Source organism: Thalassophryne amazonica, chromosome 12 (assembly GCF_902500255.1).
Source record: "Thalassophryne amazonica chromosome 12, fThaAma1.1, whole genome shotgun sequence".
Classification (NCBI taxonomy): Eukaryota; Metazoa; Chordata; class Actinopteri; order Batrachoidiformes; family Batrachoididae; genus Thalassophryne; species Thalassophryne amazonica.
The window spans coordinates 44,281,016-44,300,687 of NC_047114.1; the positions used below are offsets into that span (position 1 = coordinate 44,281,016).

The 19,672-nt window shown below is 43.1% G+C and overlaps 1 protein-coding gene across 2 annotated transcripts in view; it reads left to right on the top strand.

Moving 5' to 3' along the window:
* The first annotated feature begins 435 nt into the window (after positions 1-435).
* Positions 436-19,672, top strand: part of LOC117522473 (granulocyte-macrophage colony-stimulating factor receptor subunit alpha-like) — a 35,625-nt gene continuing 16,388 nt past the window's right edge. For both annotated transcript variants that reach the window (XM_034183896.1, XM_034183895.1), the window contains exons 1-5: positions 436-520; positions 621-673; positions 776-921; positions 15,640-15,815; positions 19,191-19,324. In XM_034183896.1, coding sequence (XP_034039787.1) covers positions 454-520; positions 621-673; positions 776-921; positions 15,640-15,815; positions 19,191-19,324 — 576 coding nt within the window. In that variant the 5' untranslated portion in view covers positions 436-453. The remainder of the gene's footprint in view (positions 521-620; positions 674-775; positions 922-15,639; positions 15,816-19,190; positions 19,325-19,672) is intronic.

Sequence of the window (19,672 nt, forward strand, 5' to 3'; positions counted from 1 at the left end):
CTGTCTGTCTGAATGTCTGTCTATGGCTGCCACTAAATAATAATGCCATCACCAAGAAAAAAAAACCTTATGGAGCCGCAGCTGTTCATATGTATCATTGTGAAATGACAGAGTGATACAGAGTGCAAATGGTAATATGTTCATTTTTATGGTATATAATTTTGATTGATAACAAAGGTTTCTCTAGAAAGTCATCTATTAATATATAGTTTGGGATTACTGGAATATTATAAAATAAATTGTTATATTTAAATAGACATAAGGAATAACAGCTGTTTTAAACACCAACAACAAAAAAATGTGTGTAATGATTCGTGCATGTGTCATAACTACTCAGCCATGACAGAATTGAAAAGAGGAAGTTAAAACAGTGTCAGGAACTGTGGATTAAAACAGCCACTGTGTGACTGTAACATTTATTCGCGCTGTGTTCCTGTATCCTCAAGGTTAACAATGAGGAGGGTTCTTGTCCACTATGTGTTGTGGTCCATTGTTCAGGTTCTGGATGCATCACAATGCGGTAGGTGACTTTTGTCTCAGTGTTTGCTGACGTTGTGCGTGATGACTGATGATTAACGTGCCTTGTTGCTTTTTAACACATTCATATTCTGTGTTGACAGATAGGTTAGATGATGACGTTGATGTCTGCCAGGAAAATCTGGGCAGCAATGATGTAAGAAACACATTGTTTTTAAGTCCATACAGAATTTACATCTTTAATATTATGCCTGCTGATGACATCTGTGACTGTGATGTATATGTGATTCTATTTCAGCTTATTAAATTGAAGAAACATGAAATGCCACATGAGATTGACAGTGATGAGACCTATTCCTGCCTCCTTTACCCAACAAATATACTCAACTGCTCCTGGTCAGTTCAAGGTTTACCAAACCAGAGTCAGCTGTGTGTCCATCTCTGGTAATGTCACACCTACATTATATTATAGTAAAGGTAAGACCCTTCAGCTGCTCCCTCGTTTTCACCACAGCAGATCTGCACGTTGATTTGACACAAGTTTTATACCAGATGTCCTTCCTGATGCAACTCCACATTACATGGAGAAATGTGGCAGAGCATTTTTGCACTAAAACCAGGTGCACTAACCATGAGGTCACCACCCCTACTATGCCAACATTCCCAGTCTGGTCTAATAAATAAATAAATTAGTTATTCTTATATTTAGAATAAACTAATTCATTCCAACTGTCTCTGGAAATGTGTTTCAGGCCTGAAATACAACTAGATGAATGGACGAATACATTATAGTATATTATATTATATTATATTATTCTCCAGGTAAAACTGGAGTGGCGTCAGGAAGGGCATCTGGCATAAAACTTGTGCCAAATACCAATGCAGATCTGACTGTATCCGCTGTGGTGACCTTGAACAATAACGGGAGCAGCTGAACTGACAACAAATCAAAACCCATCTGTTCAAACTGGCATATGACCTCTAACTGGAGTCTGTCACTTGATGTAATGTTGATGTTTTACTTTAATAACATTTGCGATCTTTTATGCTTTTACTTTTTGTGAGGTGACCTTGGGTGACTTGAAAGGCGCCTCCAAATAAAATGTATTATTATTACAACAACATATTATATTATACTTGTATTAGCCATTTTGCATTGAAATATTATTCAGATTTAAAATGACATTCACGTCTGATGAGTAGGAATAGAAAAAAAATTCAGTTGTTTTTATGGAAAAGGGAAACTGAAGTTTTACTTTAACAGTATCAATAAATATATTGATACTGTATGTGTGATATACTGTGTTGTGATTTTATAGATTCAGATTCAGACAACTTTATTAATCCCAAAAAGGGCAATTACGTTTACACTCCAATTACCTCAGACAAGATACAGCAATTAATCCACAATTATTAGTTGTTTACCGTAATAATGGCACACATCAAAATTAAAGACAACACATATACGAGTACATTTAACATTGTTTATGTGCTCTAAACTTGAAGTATTCCGTCATCCAAATTGAGGCAAAGTGGGTGAAGGTCGCAGCAGAAGGGATCCACGCCGCCCAACACTACCTACCTATCTATTTTAACATATTTTTACCCAAGGCCATTGGGTATTGCGAAGGCTTTGCGTCTGTCCGTCCATCTGTCCATCCATTCGTCTGTCTGTGCTCAGCATAAGTCCAGTCCTATTACTGCCAGAGTTTTCAAATTCACAGGGAACATTCTTGGGACACAGACCTTGGACAAGTTCAAAGATGGATAACCTTGACCTATTTTAAGAGCTCAAAAAGTTACATATTGTTTTGTATTTTTATGCTATGAATCATGCAAATCTGTTTTTTTGTTGTTGTTTGTTTTTTTTTTGAGGGGGTGGGGGGGGGTGACAGCCAATCAGAGTAGAAAGGCACCGTGACATCACTGGCTGGTCTCTCTCTGGCTGCTAATTCAACATGACGGAATCTGCTCCCAAACCGCTGTGTTTCTTGTAAATCCAACATGTTTCTCAAATATTATGTAAAACCTACGGAGAAACACTTCTAATTCTGAAAGCACTGTTTTTGTAACCTGATAACACCTCTGGACTGATTTAGAAAAGTATCGTACCTTTTTATTTTTTTCAAAAACTATATGGATTTGATTCATATGTTTTTACGTCAGCCAAGCTTGAACCTTCGTGCGCATGTGTGAGGTTTTCCACGCCTGTCGGTTGCGTCATTCGCCTGTGAGCAGGCTTTGAGTGAGCACTGCTCCACCCCTCTCGTCGTTGTTTCATTGCGAGGAAATGGCGAAATGATTTGGGCTTTTTTTCCATCAGATTTTTTTCAGAAACTGTTAGAGACAGGCAGCTGGAAAGCATTCGAAAAATTTATCTGGCTTTCGGTGAAAATTTTATGGGCTTCACAGAGAATAAGGAGTGTTACTACAGCTTTAAGGACGGCCCACAATGGCGCACGGCGCACTGCGCTCCGAGCCGCCAGAGAGGCAGAAACCACCACATCATTTCTAAACGGATCGCTATGTGGAGCCGGGATCGTCGTGTGCAATTTCTCTGGTTATCACAAGAGCTGGACATCAGCCATTTTCCGGCAGATTTCACTTTTAACAAGAGATTTTGTCATGGAAAGCTGTGCGGAGGCTTCGCGCGTCACGACCGATTCGCTGATGAAGTGAGACAAAGGAACACCTCCGTTTTTGAGTGTCAGAGGACAAGTTGGGACAAGCCTGTTGTGTGTTGGGGGGTTTGGCTGGACATTTTGGTGTCGTTTTCTTTTCTTTGCTCTCCAGGTGGTATGCAAACTGGTTTTTGTCTGTGGAGACGGTGCTGGCAGAAGAGTCCTTCACCCTCATCAGCATTATTAGCTGCACCTGTGGAGGATGCTCACGTGTAAACTTAAAGACTTTCAGCTGAAGCAGATAATGAGATGGCGTTCTGCATTTAAGCCATGAGTGGTTCAAGCAGAATTGCCGGGAACTCGACCTTGTGACGTTCGTTTGTGAGACGCTGAGGACCGCGCCAGGGTTTGACACATCGTGCCTGTGAAGGAGGACGGGTGAGGGACACATGCTGTCAGTATACATCAGAGGTGATGATTGTCTGAATAAGTGTTAACAGTAATTTGGTATTTTGTTACGCAGTATATTTGAACATTGATGAGAATTGTGCAGCTCGCTTCTCACTGCCGTGGCGTACGGAATGATGATCCTCCACTTGTTGTGAGAAGCTGCTCATTTACATAAAGCTTAAATTCAGACCTGAATGTGTTGCTGATAGTGTGTGCCTTTGAAGGATATTTGTTGTAGCTGTTGACTTACCTCACCTTTTCCATCCTTCACAGAGTCAGTTTGTCGTATCCACCTGGGGGGTGTTCGGCGGTGAGTCTGGGTCCAGAAGCGCCGAGCTTTGATCCTTTTGGGCGCTGGAGAGGGCGCCATCCTTCACCTCACCAGATAACCGCACATTTATGTTGTACACAAATTATTACACAGGAGGGAAATAAATTTGTTTTGTTTTTGGAACCGCTTTCTGGTTACTTTAGCGCTGGGTTCAGTCAGACGCTGGTCCGCTCCTCAACTCGCGTCTGCACATAACAGTAGTTCCCGGCCATTCCAAAATGGACCCAGCGGCAGAAGCGGTTCCTTTTGCTGAAAGAGTTCAAGAATACTTGGAGAAGATATGGGAGCAATTACGGCCTCTCGTAAATCAAATTAAACAAACAGATGCTCGCATTACGGAGCTTGCAGCGCAAGCCGTTCTGCTTCCTGCTGCTCCACCTGCGGCACTATCGATACCGGTGCAGATAACTCCGTCACCCAAGGGGAGGCGGAGTGCGGCGGATCATTCCGTGGATTTCTGAATTTTTTCTGCTCAGTCCGGTTGGAATGCCGCAGCTTTGAGAGGAGTGTTTGTGGATGGTTTGAACGATTCATTAAAAGACGAGCTAGCAGTCCGTGACGAACCAAAAGATTTAGATCAGCTAATATCTTTGGCTATTCGTCTAGATGATTGGATAAAGGAGCGTGGACGCGAGAGAGGGCGGACATCAGAGCGGGTCTTTTCGTCTCGGGGCTTTCCCCGACACAGATCAGGGCTGCCTCTTCTTCGCCCCACTGAGACTCCTCCGACGGGACCTCTGGCTCCTCTTGCGGATGAGCCCATGCAGCTCGGACGAGCTGAAGCCGCCATATTGCCCCGGTCACATAAGCGTCAAGAAAGAGAACAATGACGTATCTCCAGGTGTTCTTAGACAGGCATAATAATGGACACACACACACACAAAAAAAGGGCAGATCTTTGGTTGTTTAGTTATTTGGGCTGTTTTTGTTTTCATGTAAGGGGTTATAAATTGTTTGGGGATTTAGAGGTGGTTCTGGTGGAGTGAACGACTGGCGGTTCGGAGCTCGGCTGGACTCAGGTAATCATTATTTGAAGTTAGGTAATTTTTGTTTGAGGATTGGGTCGTTTTGTTTTGTTGTTTTAATTTCCCTGCTTCCCTAACCCCAACCTCACATTGCTCTGAGACCGTTTTGTCTTTTGGGTTGTGGGGTGGTGCAGGTTGGTCACGCTGAGCGTTTCTCAGAAGACCTCTGCACCTAGGGGGGGGGGGTTGTCAGGGGCGTTTTTTGGGGTTTGGTTAGGGGCTGGTTCCTGTCCAGCCCCGGTGGACCTTTGACCGTTCGTCATTGGTGTTACCGAGGTGTGGTGCAGCGGGAACATACCTCAGTCGGAGTGGTGGGCCGATCTGTTGCTGTTCGCCATTTCGGTAGTTCCACTCCTCCCGATGGGCTGGTGGTATGGTCGGTTTGGGGCACCGGACGTATTTCCGGTTTTCCGCTGCGCTTAGGGGATGGGACTGGGTTAGTTTTTCCTGTTTCCTTCCCCAGCTTGGTAGTTTTGTGCCGTTCGCCAAAATTGAGCTAACGATAGGCTCTGGGAGTGATCTGGGGTCTTTCGGGGTGCTGGTGGGGGGTAACAGGGTTTGCCGGTTGTTTTATTTGCCCCCGGGGTGGTTTATTGGAGTCCGCCGGGGGTTGGATTTTTGTGTTTTTTATGTTTCCTTCCAGGTTCCACCTCCAGGGTTGATGGGACGGTCCTCTGGGGGGGAATTGGCTTGTGGGGCTGACTAGCCAAGTGTGGCCGGGTCTGGGGTTCCTGGGTTGTGGGGAGGGTGCCTCCTGGGGTTGATGGTACGGTCCTCTGGGGGGCGCTGTTGCTCCATGTGTACCTGGGGACCTCTGTGGGATTCCGGCTTTGGCTGTTTCTCCTGGAACTGGCGGTAAAGGTCTACTGGGGGGTGTTGGGCTCTGCAAGTCGTTCTGGGGGGGTTGTTTGTTATTTTTCTTTGTGAATTTATGTTTGTATTGTGTTGTTGGGGCTGTGTTGGGTTGTTGGATTTGGGTGTTTTTCTTTTCTTCCCGGGGTTGGATGGGACGGTCCCCTGGGGAGGGTTGGGTGGGTTTTGTGTTTTTTCTTGTATGTTGGGTTGTATATGGGACTCTTTGGGGTTTTTTGTTGATGCCAGCCGGCCTTCCAGCCGCGGTGCCCTGTCCTGCTGTCTGCGGTGGACCTTGGGAGCGTTACGCCGTCTGCTTCCTGACGTGGACCCCGGAGGGAGGTGCTGTTCTCGGGCCTGGTCTGTTCGGTCGCCGGGAGGCTTCCCGTTGATGGGGGGGTACTGTTGTGTGTTGGGGGGTTTGGCTGGACATTTTGGTGTTGTTTTCTTTTCTTTGCTCTCCAGGTGGTATGCAAACAGGTTTTTGTCTGTGGAGAAGGTGCTGGCAGAAGAGTCCTTCACCCTCATCAGCATTATTAGCTGCACCTGTGGATGATGCTCACATGTAAACTTAAAGACTTTCAGCTGAAGCAGATAATGAGATGGCGTTCTGCATTTAAGCCATGAGTGGTTCAAGCAGAATTGCCGGGAACTCGACTTGTGACATTCGTTGTGAGACGCTGAGGACCGCGCCAGGGTTTGACACATCGTGCCTGTGAAGGAGGACGGGTGAGGGACACATGCTGTCAGCACACATCAGAGGTGATGATTGTCTGAATAAGTGTTAACAGTAATTTGGTATTTTGTTACGCAGTATATTTGAACATTGATGAGAATTGTGCAGCTCGCTTCTCACTGCCGTGGCGTACGGAATGATGATCCTCCACTTGTTGTGAGAAGCTGCTCATTTACATAAAGCTTAAATTCAGACCTGAATGTGTTGCTGATAGTGTGTGCCTTTGAAGGATATTTGTTGTAGCTGTTGACTTACCTCACCTTTTCCATCCTTCACAGAGTCAGTTTGTCGTATCCACCTGGGGGGTGTTCGGCGGTGAGTCTGGGTCCAGAAGCGCCGAGCTTTGATCCTTTTGGGCGCTGGAGAGCGCGCCGTCCTTCACCTCGCCAGATAACCGCACATTTATGTTGTACACAAATTATTGCACAGGAGGGAAATAAATTTGTTTTGTTTTTAGAACCACTTTCTGGTTACTTTAGCGCTGGGTTCAGTCAGACGCTGGTCCGCTCCTCAACTCGCGTCTGCACATAACAAAGCCCAGCTCTCCACAATTTCTCTTATACTCACTCGACTGGTAAGCACTGAAAGCCGAGATAGGCATGTCCCAACTTGTCCTTTAACACTCCGAATCGGAGGTGTTCCTTTGTCTCGCTCCATCAGCGAATCGGTCGTGATGCGCAAAGCCTCCGCGCGGCTTTCCTGTTGTGAAAAGTGTAGGAACACGGACCCACAACGGGGGCGCAAATGAACGGACAATGGAATAAGTCAAATATAACAATTTAATGTTGTGAATGTGCACAACAGAGCAACAGACAACACAATTGAGATCAACAGTCAAATAAGTTACGGTGATGTGTGAGCAGGCTCGAGGACAAAAGACGCCCGTCCAGAAAAGAGCCGGGTCCCACACGCCTTCCACTCCACCGGACCTGAAGCAATCCTGGAGCCACCAAGCGCTGGGTCCCCAGGTGGGCACTGCCGGGTACTGCTGGCAGGAAGAACAGACAGGTGATGGTGGGTGCGTGAACACCCAGCAAACAGTTCAACATAAAGGTGGAAAGCACCTCCACCTCTCAATCACAATGCACACAGAGCTCGTACAGATCCTGAAGTCACACTAAACAGAGTCTGTAAACTCAGAGTTATGTCAGTCAGCACAGAAGTAAAGACGTTACCACTGTATGACACCAAAAAGGCTGAGAAGTTTACTTGTCGGTAGACGATTTCTCGGCAGTGAGGTGAAGATGCTGCCCGGCTCTTATGGAGGTGTGGATGATGGTGATGAGTGACAGCTGCCACTCCCAGTTGCTCCGGCGCCCTCACGTGCCTGAAGCCCGCACTTCAGGCAGGACGCCCTCTGGTGGTGGGCCAGCGGTACCTCGTCGTCACCTCGACGCAACCGTCATTGCTCGTTTCCAGCTGAAGCATTTGTCATCTGTTCACCTGTGGGTGTGTTGGTCTGACAAGGAAGTGTGGTCAGACGCAGTTCTTAAAGGAAATAACAGACCACAGAAGTACTGATGTCATTCACATTATTCTTAAAGCGCACCCGTGCTTAGTTCTGTTTGTGCCTTGCACCTGACTTTGTGCCATGTAAACAGCAGTGGAGTTAGACCTGCCCCAAATGGACTTGCATTATGGAATTCATACCACCACTTGATGATCTGATGCTCTGCCATGTAAGAGCTGTGTGCATCTACCACAGCTCCCTGAGGTGAAGCAGTCAGCACTGCAGTCCTGCAACACCTCCTCCTCCTCCTCCATTTCTGTCCACTCGAGCTCCTTCATGTCCCATCAGGCGGAAACAGATCCTCTGCTGCAATTGCAGCTCATTATACTAAAGCTGGAGAGACACTGTACGATATTTTCAATCGTTGTACTTGGCTCCAGCTCAGACTGTACGACAAAACCGCAGAGTGTAAAAATTCAGAGCGCACGATTTATGTTCTCACACTATATGACCCAATGCTCTGATGTGATCTGATTACTCACATTGTACGTTCAAAAACCACACGTTGGACTCGTGTTTCTGGAAGCAAAATGTAAACAGAAACTTTTTTCCTTTCTTTTTTCTTTTTTTTTCAAACTTCATTTACATTTCTTATTTTTACAAAAAACTCTCGATGGGAGACATCAAATTAAAAAAACAAAACAAAAACAACACAAGACTTTACATGAGTTGAAGGGGGAAAAAAGAAACAGAAGCTGCTCTCCCAAAGAGATGATCACTGTTGATGCTCTCTCCGGTGTTTGCACATCAGCTCGTTGGCGCTTGTAGCGCTGCTTTAACAGCACCATACCCTCACGACAGCCGACCAGAATATCAAACAGGTTTGATTTTCATCCGAGCATATGATTGCCCATCGGGAGGTGGTTGTGAGAGGTTAAACACAGCTCGTTACTCCACGTATACTACACGATGCAGGACGCATGATTAAGCTGAAACTCGGCGCGATCCAAAAAATTCTTGCATGAGTGAAAAATCGGCTGAAAAAAGGCAAAAACTTGCACAGTGTAAACCCAGCTTAAGATGAATCTTCACCTCCTGATTGCCTTTTAAATCCTCTTTTAATCCTCAGCAACAACAACACTTCAGTCGCTGCATGTCCTCATTGTGGTTTTACTTTATTTACTGATACGGCCACAGCAGATCTGCTTGAGGTTCCTTCCTGTAATTAAAACATGCCTCAGGGAGTATGCCTGCTTACCACGTTTGCCAATGTGCTTGCTCATTGACATGGTAGAAATTACAGGGGACTGTGGTGGGGTCTGACCCCCATCTAATTAAGATTTTGACCCCCCCTGTCAAATCAAATCAAATCAATTTTATTTATATAGCGCCAAATCACAACAAACAGTTGCCCCAAGGAGCTTTATATTGTAAGACAAAAGCCATACAATAATTACAGAAAAACCCCAACAGTCAAAACGACCCCCTATGAGCAAGCACTTGGCGACAGTGGGAAGGAAAAACTCCCTTTTAACAGGAAGAAACCTCCAGCAGAACCAGGCTCAGGGAGGGGCAGTCTTCTGCTGGGACTGGTTGGGGCTGAGGGAGAGAACCAGGAAAAAGACATGCAGTGGAAGAGAGCAGAGATCAATCACCAATGATTAAAAGCAGAGTGGTGCATACAGAGCAAAAAGAGGTGAATAAAAAGAAACACTGGGTGCATCATGGGAACCCCCCAGCAGTCTAAGTCTATAGCAGCATAACTAAGGGATGGTTCAGGGTCACCCGATCCAGTCCTAACTATAAGCTTTTTCAAAAAGGAAAGTTTTAGCTTAATCTTAAAAGTAGAGAGGGTGTCTGTCTTCCTAATCCGAATTGGGAGCTGGTTCCACAGGAGAGGAGCCTGAAAGCTGAAGGCTCTGCCTCCCATTCTACTCTTACAAACCCTAGGAACTACAAGTAAGCCTGCAGTCTGAGAGTGAAGCGCTCTATTGGGGTGATATGGTACTAAGAGGTCCCTAAGATAAGATGGGACCTGATTATTCAAAACCTTGTAAGTAAGAAGAAGAATTTTAAATTCTATTCTGGAATTAACAGGGAGCCAATGAAGAGAGGCCAGTATGGGTGAAATATGCTCTCTCCTTCTAGTCCCTGTCAGTACTCTAGCTGCAGCATTTTGAATTAACTGAAGGCTTTTCAGGGAACTTTTAGGACAACCTGATAATAATGAATTACAGTAGTCCAGCCTAGAGGAAATAAATGCATGAATTAGTTTTTCAGCATCACTCTGAGACAAGACCTTTCTAATTTTAGAGATATTGCGAAAATGCAAAAAAGCAGTCCTACATATTTGCTTAATATGCACATTGAAGGACATATCCTGATCAAAAATGACTCCAGGATTTCTCACAGTATTACTGGAGGTCAGGATAATACCATCCAGAGTAAGGATCTGGTTAGACACCATGTTTCTAAGATTTGTGGGACGAAGTACAATAACTTCAGTTTTATCTGAATTTAAAAGCAGGAAATTAGAGGTCATCCATGTCTTTATGTCTGAAAGACATTCCTGCAGTTTAACTAATTGGTGTGTGTTCTCTGGCTTCATGGATAGATAAAGCTGGGTATCATCTGCGTAACAATGAAAATTTAAGCAATGCTTTCTAATAACACTGCCTAAGGGAAGCATGTATAAAGTGAATAAAATTGGCCCTAGCACAGAACCTTGTGGAACTCCATACTGACCTTAGTCTGTGAAGAAGACTCCCCATTTACATGAACAAATTGTAATCTATTAGATACATATGATTCAAACCACTGCAGCGCAGTGCCTTTAATACCTATGGCATGCTCTAATCTCTGTAATAAAATTTTATGGTCAACAGTATCAAAAGCTGCACTGAGGTCTAACAGGACAAGCACAGAGATGAGTCCACTGTCTGAGGCCATAAGAAGATCATTTGTAACCTTCACTAATGCTGTTTCTGTACTACAACCCCTGGCAAAAATTATGGAATCACCGGCCTCGGAGGATGTTCATTCAGTTGTTTAATTTTGTAGAAAAAAAGCAGATCACAGACATGACACAAAACTAAAGTCATTTCAAATGGCAACTTTCTGGCTTTAAGAAACACTGTAAGAAATCAGGAAAAAAAATTGTGGCAGTCAGTAACGGTTACTTTTTTAGACCAAGCAGAGGGAAAAAAATATGGAATCACTCAATTCTGAGGAAAAAATTATGGAATCATGAAAAACAAAAGAACGTTGCAACACATCACTAGTATTTTGTTGCACCACCTCTGGCTTTTATAACAGCTTGCAGTCTCTGAGGCATGGACTTAATGAGTGACAAACAGTACTCTTCATCAATCTGGCTCCAACTTTCTCTGATTGCTGTTGCCAGATCAGCTTTGCAGGTTGGAGCCTTGTCATGGACCATTTTCTTCAACTTCCACCAAAGATTTTCAATTGGATTAAGATCGGGACTATTTGCAGGCCATGACATTGACCCTATGTGTCTTTTTGCAAGGAATGTTTTCACAGTTTTTGCTCTATGGCAAGCTGCATTATCATCTTGAAAAATGATTTCATCATCCCCAAACATCCTTTCAATTGATGGGATAAGAAAACTGTCCAAAATATCAACGTAAACTTGTGCATTTATTGATGATGTAATGACAGCCATCTCCCCAGTGCCTTTACCTGACATGCAGCCCCATATCATCAATGACTGTGGAAATTTACATGTTCTCTTTAGGCAGTCATCTTTATAAATCTCATTGGAACGGCATCAAACAAAAGTTCCAGCATCATCACCTTGCCCAATGCAGATTCAAGATTCATCACTGAATATGACTTTCATCCAGTCATCCACAGTCCACGATTGCTTTTCCTTAGCCCACTGTAACCTTGTTTTTTTCTGTTTAGGTGTTAATGATGGCTTTCGTTTAGCTTTTCTGTATGTAAATCCCATTTCCTTTAGGCAGTTTCTTACAGTTCGGTCACAGACGTTGACTCCAGTTTCCTCCCATTCATTCCTCATTTGTTTCGTTGTGCATTTTCGATTTTTGAGACATATTGCTTTAAGTTTTCTGTCTTGACGCTTTGATGTCTTCCTTGGTCTACCGGTATGTTTGCCTTTAACAACCTTCCCATGTTGTTTGTATTTGGTCGAGAGTTTAGACACAGCTGACTGTGAACAACCAACATCTTTTGCAACATTGCGTGATGATTTACCCTCTTTTAAGAGTTTGATAATCCTCTCCTTTGTTTCAATTGACATCTCTCGTGTTGGAGCCATGATTCATGTCAGTCCACTTGGTTCAACAGCTCTCCAAGGTGTGATCACTCCTTTTTAGATGCAGACTAATGAGCAGAACTGATATGATGCAGGTGTTAGTTTTGGGGATGAAAATTTACAGGGTGATTCCATAATTTTTTCCTCAGAATTGAGTGATTCCATATTTTTTTCCCTCTGCTTGGTCTAAAAAAGTAACCGTTACTGACTGCCACAATTTTTTTTTCTTGATTTCTTATACTGTGTCTTAAAGCCAGAAAGTTGCCATTTGAAATGACTTTAGTTTTGTGTCATGTCTGTGATCTGCTTTTTTTCTACAAAATTAAACAACTGAATGAACATCCTCCGAGGCCGGTGATTCCATAATTTTTGCCAGGGGTTGTATGATGAATTCTGAAACCTGACTGAAACTCTTCAAATAGACCATTCCTCTGCAGATGATCACTTAGCTGTTTTACAACTACCCTTTCAAGAATTTCTGAGAGAAAAAGAAGGTTGGAGATTGGCCTATAATTAGCTAAGATAACTGGGTCAAGTGATGGCTTTTAAGTAATGGTTTAATTACTGCCACCTTAAAAGCCTGTGGTACATAGCCAACTAATAAAGATAGATTGATCATATTTAAGATCGAAGCATTAACTAATGGTAGGGCTTCCTTGAGCAGCCTGGTAGGAATGGGTTCTAGTAGACATGTTGATGGTTTGGAGGAAGTAACTAATGAAAATAACTCAGACAGAACAATCGGAGAGAAAGAGTCTAGCCAAATACCAGCATTACTGAAGCCAGCCGAACATAAAGATATGTCTTTGGGATGGTTATGAATAATTTTTTCTCTAATAGTTAAAATTTTATTCGCAAAGAAAGTCATGAAGTCATTACTAGTTAAAGTTAAAGGAATACTCGGCTCAAAAGAGCTCTGACTCTTTGTCAGCCTGGCTACAGTGCTGAAAAGAAACCTGGGGTTGTTCTTATTTTCTTCAATTAGTGATGAATAGTAAGATGTCCTAGCTTTACGGAGGGTTTTTTTTATAGAGCAACAGACTCTTTTTCCAGGCTAAATGAAGATCTTCTAAATTAGTGAGACGCCATTTCCTCTCCAGCTTACGGGTTATCTGCTTTGAGCTGCGAGTTTGTGGGTTATACCACGGAGTCAAGCATTTCTGATTTAAGGCTCTCTTTTTCAGAGGAGCTACAGCATCCAAAGTTGTGCTCAATGAGGATGTAAAGCTACTGACGAGATAATCTATCTCACTCACAGAGTTTAGGTACCTACTCTGCAATGTGTTGGTATATGGCATTGAAGAACATAACAAAGAAAGAATCATATCCTTAAACCTAGCTACATACGTCAGAACAAGATCTAAAGTGCAGTTAAAATGGTGGGTGGGCTCATTTACATTTTGAGTGAAGCCAACTGAATCTAATAATAGATTAAATGCAGTGTTGAGGCTGTCATTCTCAGCATCTCTGTGGATGTTAAAATCACCCACTATAATTATCTTATCTGAGCTAAGCACTAAGTCAGACAAATGGTCTGAAAATTCACAGAGAAACTCACAGTAACGACCAGGTGGACGATAGATAATAACAAATAAAACTGGTTTTTGAGACTTCCAATTTAGATGGACAAGACTAAGAGTCAAACTTTCAAATGAATTAAAGCTCTGTCTAGGTCTTTGATTAATTAATAAGCTGGAGTGGAGGATTGCTGCTAATCCTCCTCCTCGACCCGTGCTTCGAGCATTCTGACAGTTAGTGTGACTCGGGGGTGTTGACTCATTTAAACTAACATAATCATCCTTCTGTAACCAGGGTTCTGTAAGGCAGAATAAATCAATATGTTGATCAATTATTATATCGTTTACTAACAGGGACTTAGAAGAGAGAGACCTAATGTTTAATAGATCACATTTAACTGTTTTAGTCTGTGGTGCAGTTGAAGGTGCTATATTATTTTTTCTTTTTGAATTTTTATGCTTAAATAGATTTTTACTGGTTATTGGTGGTCTGGGGGCAGGCACCGTCTCTACGGGGATGGGGTATTGGGGGGATGGCAGGGGAGAGAAGCTGCAGAGAGGTGTGTAAGACTACAACTCTGCTTCCTGGTCCCAACCCTGGATAGTCACGATTTGGAGGGTTTAATAAAATTGGCCAGATTTCTAGAGATGAGAGCTGCTCCATCGAAAGTGGGATGGATGCTGTCTCTCCTAACAAGACCAGGTTTTCCCCAGAAGCTTTGCCAATTATCTATGAAGCCCACCTCATTTTTTTGGACACCACTCAGACAGCCAGCAATTCAAGGAGAACATGCGGCTAAACATGTCACTCCCGGTCCGATTGGGGAGGGGCCCAGAGAAAGCTACAGAGTCCGACATTGTTTTTGCAAAGTTACACACTGATTCAATATTAATTTTAGTGACCTCCGATTGGCGTAACCGGGTGTCATTACTGCCGACATGAATTACAATCTTACCAAATTTACGCTTAGCCTTAGCCAGCAGTTTCAAATTTCCTTCAATGTCGCCTGCTCTGGCCCCCGGAAGACATTTGACTATGGTTGTTGGTGTCGCTAACTTCACATTTCTCAAAACAGAGTCGCCAATAACCAGAGTTTGATCCTCGGCGGGTGTGTCGCCGAGTGGGGAAAAACGGTTAGAGATGTGAACGGGTTGGTGGTGTACAGGGGGCTTCTGTTTAGAACTATGCTTCTTCCTCACAGTCACCCAGCCGGCCTGCTTTCCCGGCTGTTCAGGATCTGCTGGGGGACAGCTACCTTGGTCCGCACCAACTACAGGGGCCTGGCTAACTGTAAGATTTTCCAAGGTGCGGAGCCGAGTCTCCAATTTGCCCAGCCTGGCCTCCAAAGGTACGAACAAGCTACACTTATTACAAGTACCGTTACTGCTAAAGGAGGCCGAGGAATAACTAAACATTTCACACGCAGCGCAGAAAAGTGGGGGAGAGACAGGAGAAGCTGCCATGCTAAACCGGCTAAGAGCTAGTAGCTGCGCTAAGCTAGCAGATTCCTAAAAACACACAAAGTGAATAATGTGTGAATAATTTAGAGGTGATTCAGCAGAGAGAGTGCTTTAATTAAGGCACGTGAAGATTACACTGTGAAATAAATCGTTATCTAGTTATCTAGATCAATCTAACTACGCAGATTAAACAGCTAACAGATACAGCAAAACACCGCTGTGCTCCGGAACAGGAAGTGATACAATACCGCAGTGAGAGCCAACCACCAGTAGAGGCATTTACTGTTCATTTGGATCTAAACATATTTAAAGCATAAAGTCTTGGTAACTTTTTCAGTGTCCTGTCATGGAGTTGACTGTAACGTGTGAACTTGGCGTGTGGATATTTGTGATTGTGTATTTCTATGTGTGTATTTGTACAGTATTTGCCAGGGGAAGAAGACTGTCCAAACTCTGAACTTTCCATGTGATTGGACTGTGGGTTCACACTCGGAGCTCCAGCCTGATTTGAAGACCTTTGATGTAATCTTTCTCTTCAATGTGTCTCTCCAAAACTCATGGGTAGTGTACGCCGACAAATACGACGCTTACATGCTCGGTAATCCTACGACACGATCACTGTTCCTGAGCTGTCACTGTTAGTGTTAGCAATTTTCAAACATTAATCGTGTGAAATTCTGTTAAACGTGTGTTGAAATTTGACCCTTTGGCAGCTCAACAGTATGTCTGTACACTCGGTTAAAGGTTATTGGTCGATAACTGGTACAAATCTGGCACCATCAAAATCCACCCCCCCCCCCCCCCCCAAAAAAGAAAATCAACAACCAAAAAACCAAAAAACAAAAACAAAAACAAACAAGAGCAATTGGAGATTTCTGACGCCCGCAAGTCTGGATCCAGATCACCTCCAAAATTCAGGGGAGTCTTCCATGCCCTAATATCTATCTGTGGTGCAAATTTGGTGACAATCCATGAAGGAGTTTTGACGTAATCCTTGAAAGCCTATAAAGTGAGACTTGATACAGAATCTGGATCCAGATCACCTCTAAAATTTAACGGAATCTTCCATGGTCTACTTTGTATCGCTTTGTTTCTGCTTAAAACTGCACTCCAGTTGTCAGAGTGTTCCACGATGCATATCACAAAATGGTTGACACACATCCAAAATATCCTTGTATTTGGCACGACTAGCTGATCTTTTTATAGCTGTTGAATTGATAAAACCATCTGATCTTTTTATAGCTGTCGAATTGATAAAACCAAAATATTTGCATCTATTTGGACAGCATGATGGAACACTCTTATTTGTTGCGTGACATGCAGACATACATTATAAAATTTTTACATACTGCCTTGAACGCAGTGTGAGCACAACACCTGCCTATACAGTAACTGCCTACTTCACTTTCCAGCCAATCACATAGCCACTGATTCACGACAGGCTAAGGACCACCCACATGGGGCCGACATTGACTCAGGAATAAGAGTCAGTGCAAGGAGGAAATCTGGGCTCTTTGTCCAGATGTTGCACGTGATCTGTTCCAAGACCCCAGCGCTGCTAGATGACTCTCTGTAATCAGTCTAGGCACCTTTCAATACAACATCTAAAGTTTGAAGTCCGTTTCCTGCCCATTTTTTTTTAGATCACTCACCACATAAAAGAACCTAACACAGTCATCATCTGTCTCAGCGACAGATATCTGAAGCTTATGTACAACAATCATTTCCACATAAATTTAGCATTATTTCATAATAAAAGACAGGTGACCAATCACAGATCCACAGCTGCACGTCTGAGTCTGACGTGCAGCTGCACCTACATCATTTCAGAGCGTCAGTAGTGACTCACCGATTATCACCTCATTTCTGCTTAAAACAGCCTTATTTCTGCTTAAAACTGACTTTAGAATGATTTAAGAGGTTTTACTTTGTCAACTGATGGTTAATAGTCAGATTATTCCCTTTGATTGCTTGGGTGTAGAGAGTCTCAGATGTGCTGCTGTGGTCTCAAATGACGCATGTGCAGTGAAGGCAGAGCGGGCTAATTTTTAGGGGGGACTGTTCAGTCAGTGACACTGGATATGAATCACCTCCAAAATTTTATGGAGTCTTCCATGGTCTAATTTGTATCTGTGTTGAAACTTTCAAATCAAATCAATTTTATTTATATAGCGCCAAATCACAACAAACAGTTGCCCCAAGGCACTTTATATTGTAAGGTAAAATCCATACAATAATTACAGAAAAACCCCGACAGTCAAAACGACCCCCTGTGAGCAAGCACTTGGCGACAGTGGGAAGGAAAAACTCCCTTTTAACAGGAAGAAACCTCCAGCAGAACCAGGCTCAGGGAGGGGCAGTCTTCTGCTGGGACTGGCTGGGGCTGAGGGGAGAGAATCAGGAAAAAGACATGCTGTGGAGGGGAGCAGAGATCAATAATGATTAAATGCAGAGTGGTGCATACAGAGCAAAAAGAGAAAGAAACACTCAGTGCATCATGGGAACCCCCCAGCAGTCTAAGTCTATAGCAGCATACTGAGAAACTTTACTGAGAATCCGTGAAATAGTTTTGACGTAATCTTGCTATCAGACAGACAGACAAATAAATAAATAAATGCCACTGATTAAGAAAACAAAACAAAACAGACAGCACCTACAGTCATTGATGTGTAACGAGTGCATGGACAAAATACCGAGTGCAAGAAGGCAGATTCCTTGTACTAATGTGAACACTCCATTAGGGTTCAAATGAGTCATTCACAAAGATTCATCGTCATAAAAGTACAATCTGCTCAAAAAGTCTTGACAGTGTAACTTAAAATAGACAATGCACATTTTCTCTTTTCTTAAAGGACAGGTTCACTTTATACAGATACAGAAACTATTTGCAATCATGCCTCTAATTACTGAAGTTACCGTTGGCATCTGTGTCATATAAAACCATGTTTTTCCAAACTTTAATGCTGCATAGTTTTACATTATTCATGCATTTTACATTTTATGATCAGTTATGATATATATTGTTGTGGATATTATTACATTTCCTGTATGGACTGTTTGTGTCCTGGTGGTATTCATACTTGACCTCTAATGCCTCCTGTCTTTGTGGTTTATTGTTCGATACAAAAAACACAAACAATCAAACAAACAAAAAAGTGGGCCTGATTTCCTTAAGGTTTGCATGTGTAAAAATACATGCAAAAGCACAAAAACAAACAAATAAACAAAAACCCCAATAAACTGTTTACACTGAGGATTGTGTCTTTCCAATGCCCCCATTCCCTCTCATGCATTCCTTCCAAAATTAATTTCTCAAAGAAGAATTTATTGCAAATAAAGCAGTTGTCAGATGTAAGTACAGAATTTAGTGATATCATTGATATCAAAATGACTGGGATGTGAAAAAGTGAACTCAGTCGTTATGGTTTGGTTGCATGTTCTACCAGTCCAGTAGTCCAGCAGTTAGTGTCCTCTTTTACACCGTGGTGTGCTGGTGGGGGGGGGAATGAGTGCAGTCACCCTCTGCACACCGTCATCAGCAACCAGAGGAGCCTCTTCAGCCACAGACTGCTCCTTCCCAAATGCAGGACCAACAGACTGAAAAACTCCTTTGTCCCTCAGGCCATCAGACTGTACAACTCCTCACTCAGGGGAGGAGGAGTAACAGGAAGACAGAGGACGGGAAGGAGAGGAACAGTAGTAGCCAGTAAACCAGTAGTGATCAGTATGTCTGGTTTTTATATTTAGATTTGAAAACTGATTTTATTTTTATTTATTTTTTTATTACTTTCACTTTTGATACTCTGTGTGCTTCTTACTCTGTGTGCTGCTATACAATGCTGCTGGAACCTCAGTTTCCCTGAGGGAGTCTTCCCAAGGGATTAATAAAGTTCTATCTAATCTAATCTAAAAGTATGGAAGATTAATCATCGCATTTATTAACTGTGGGCTTGTGATTGTGTTTATATTTCAGAGGTTCTGTCTCCACCCCCAAACATCTCTGCAGCAGTCAGAGATGGAGGTTTGTTGGTGACGTGGGATCTGCCGCACACACGAGTGGCCTATGCAGCAGCGTGCTTTGAATACGAGTTGAACATAGATGACCCGGTACAGTGTGTCTTTGTGAATGGATTGTGCATGTTGATTACTCCAGGACAGTAAACCATTCTTTGTATTATTTCCTCCTGTTGTCTCCACTTAGAGATCCCAGTTGGAATAACGAGCAGGGAAAAGTAACTCCAAATCCTTTTGTGACAAATTCCAGATATGGCTGTTGGGCACAAATACAACATGCACGGGGCATAGTGCAGAATAGAACAGTACTGCTGTATCAAGAAAATAATCTGAGAACAATGTCAGGTCAGGTTCGGGAACATGCACTGGTATTGCGCATCACTGTATCTACCACACCATGGAGCAGCCTTAGGTCCTGGATGGCAGGTAGACAACTGATCT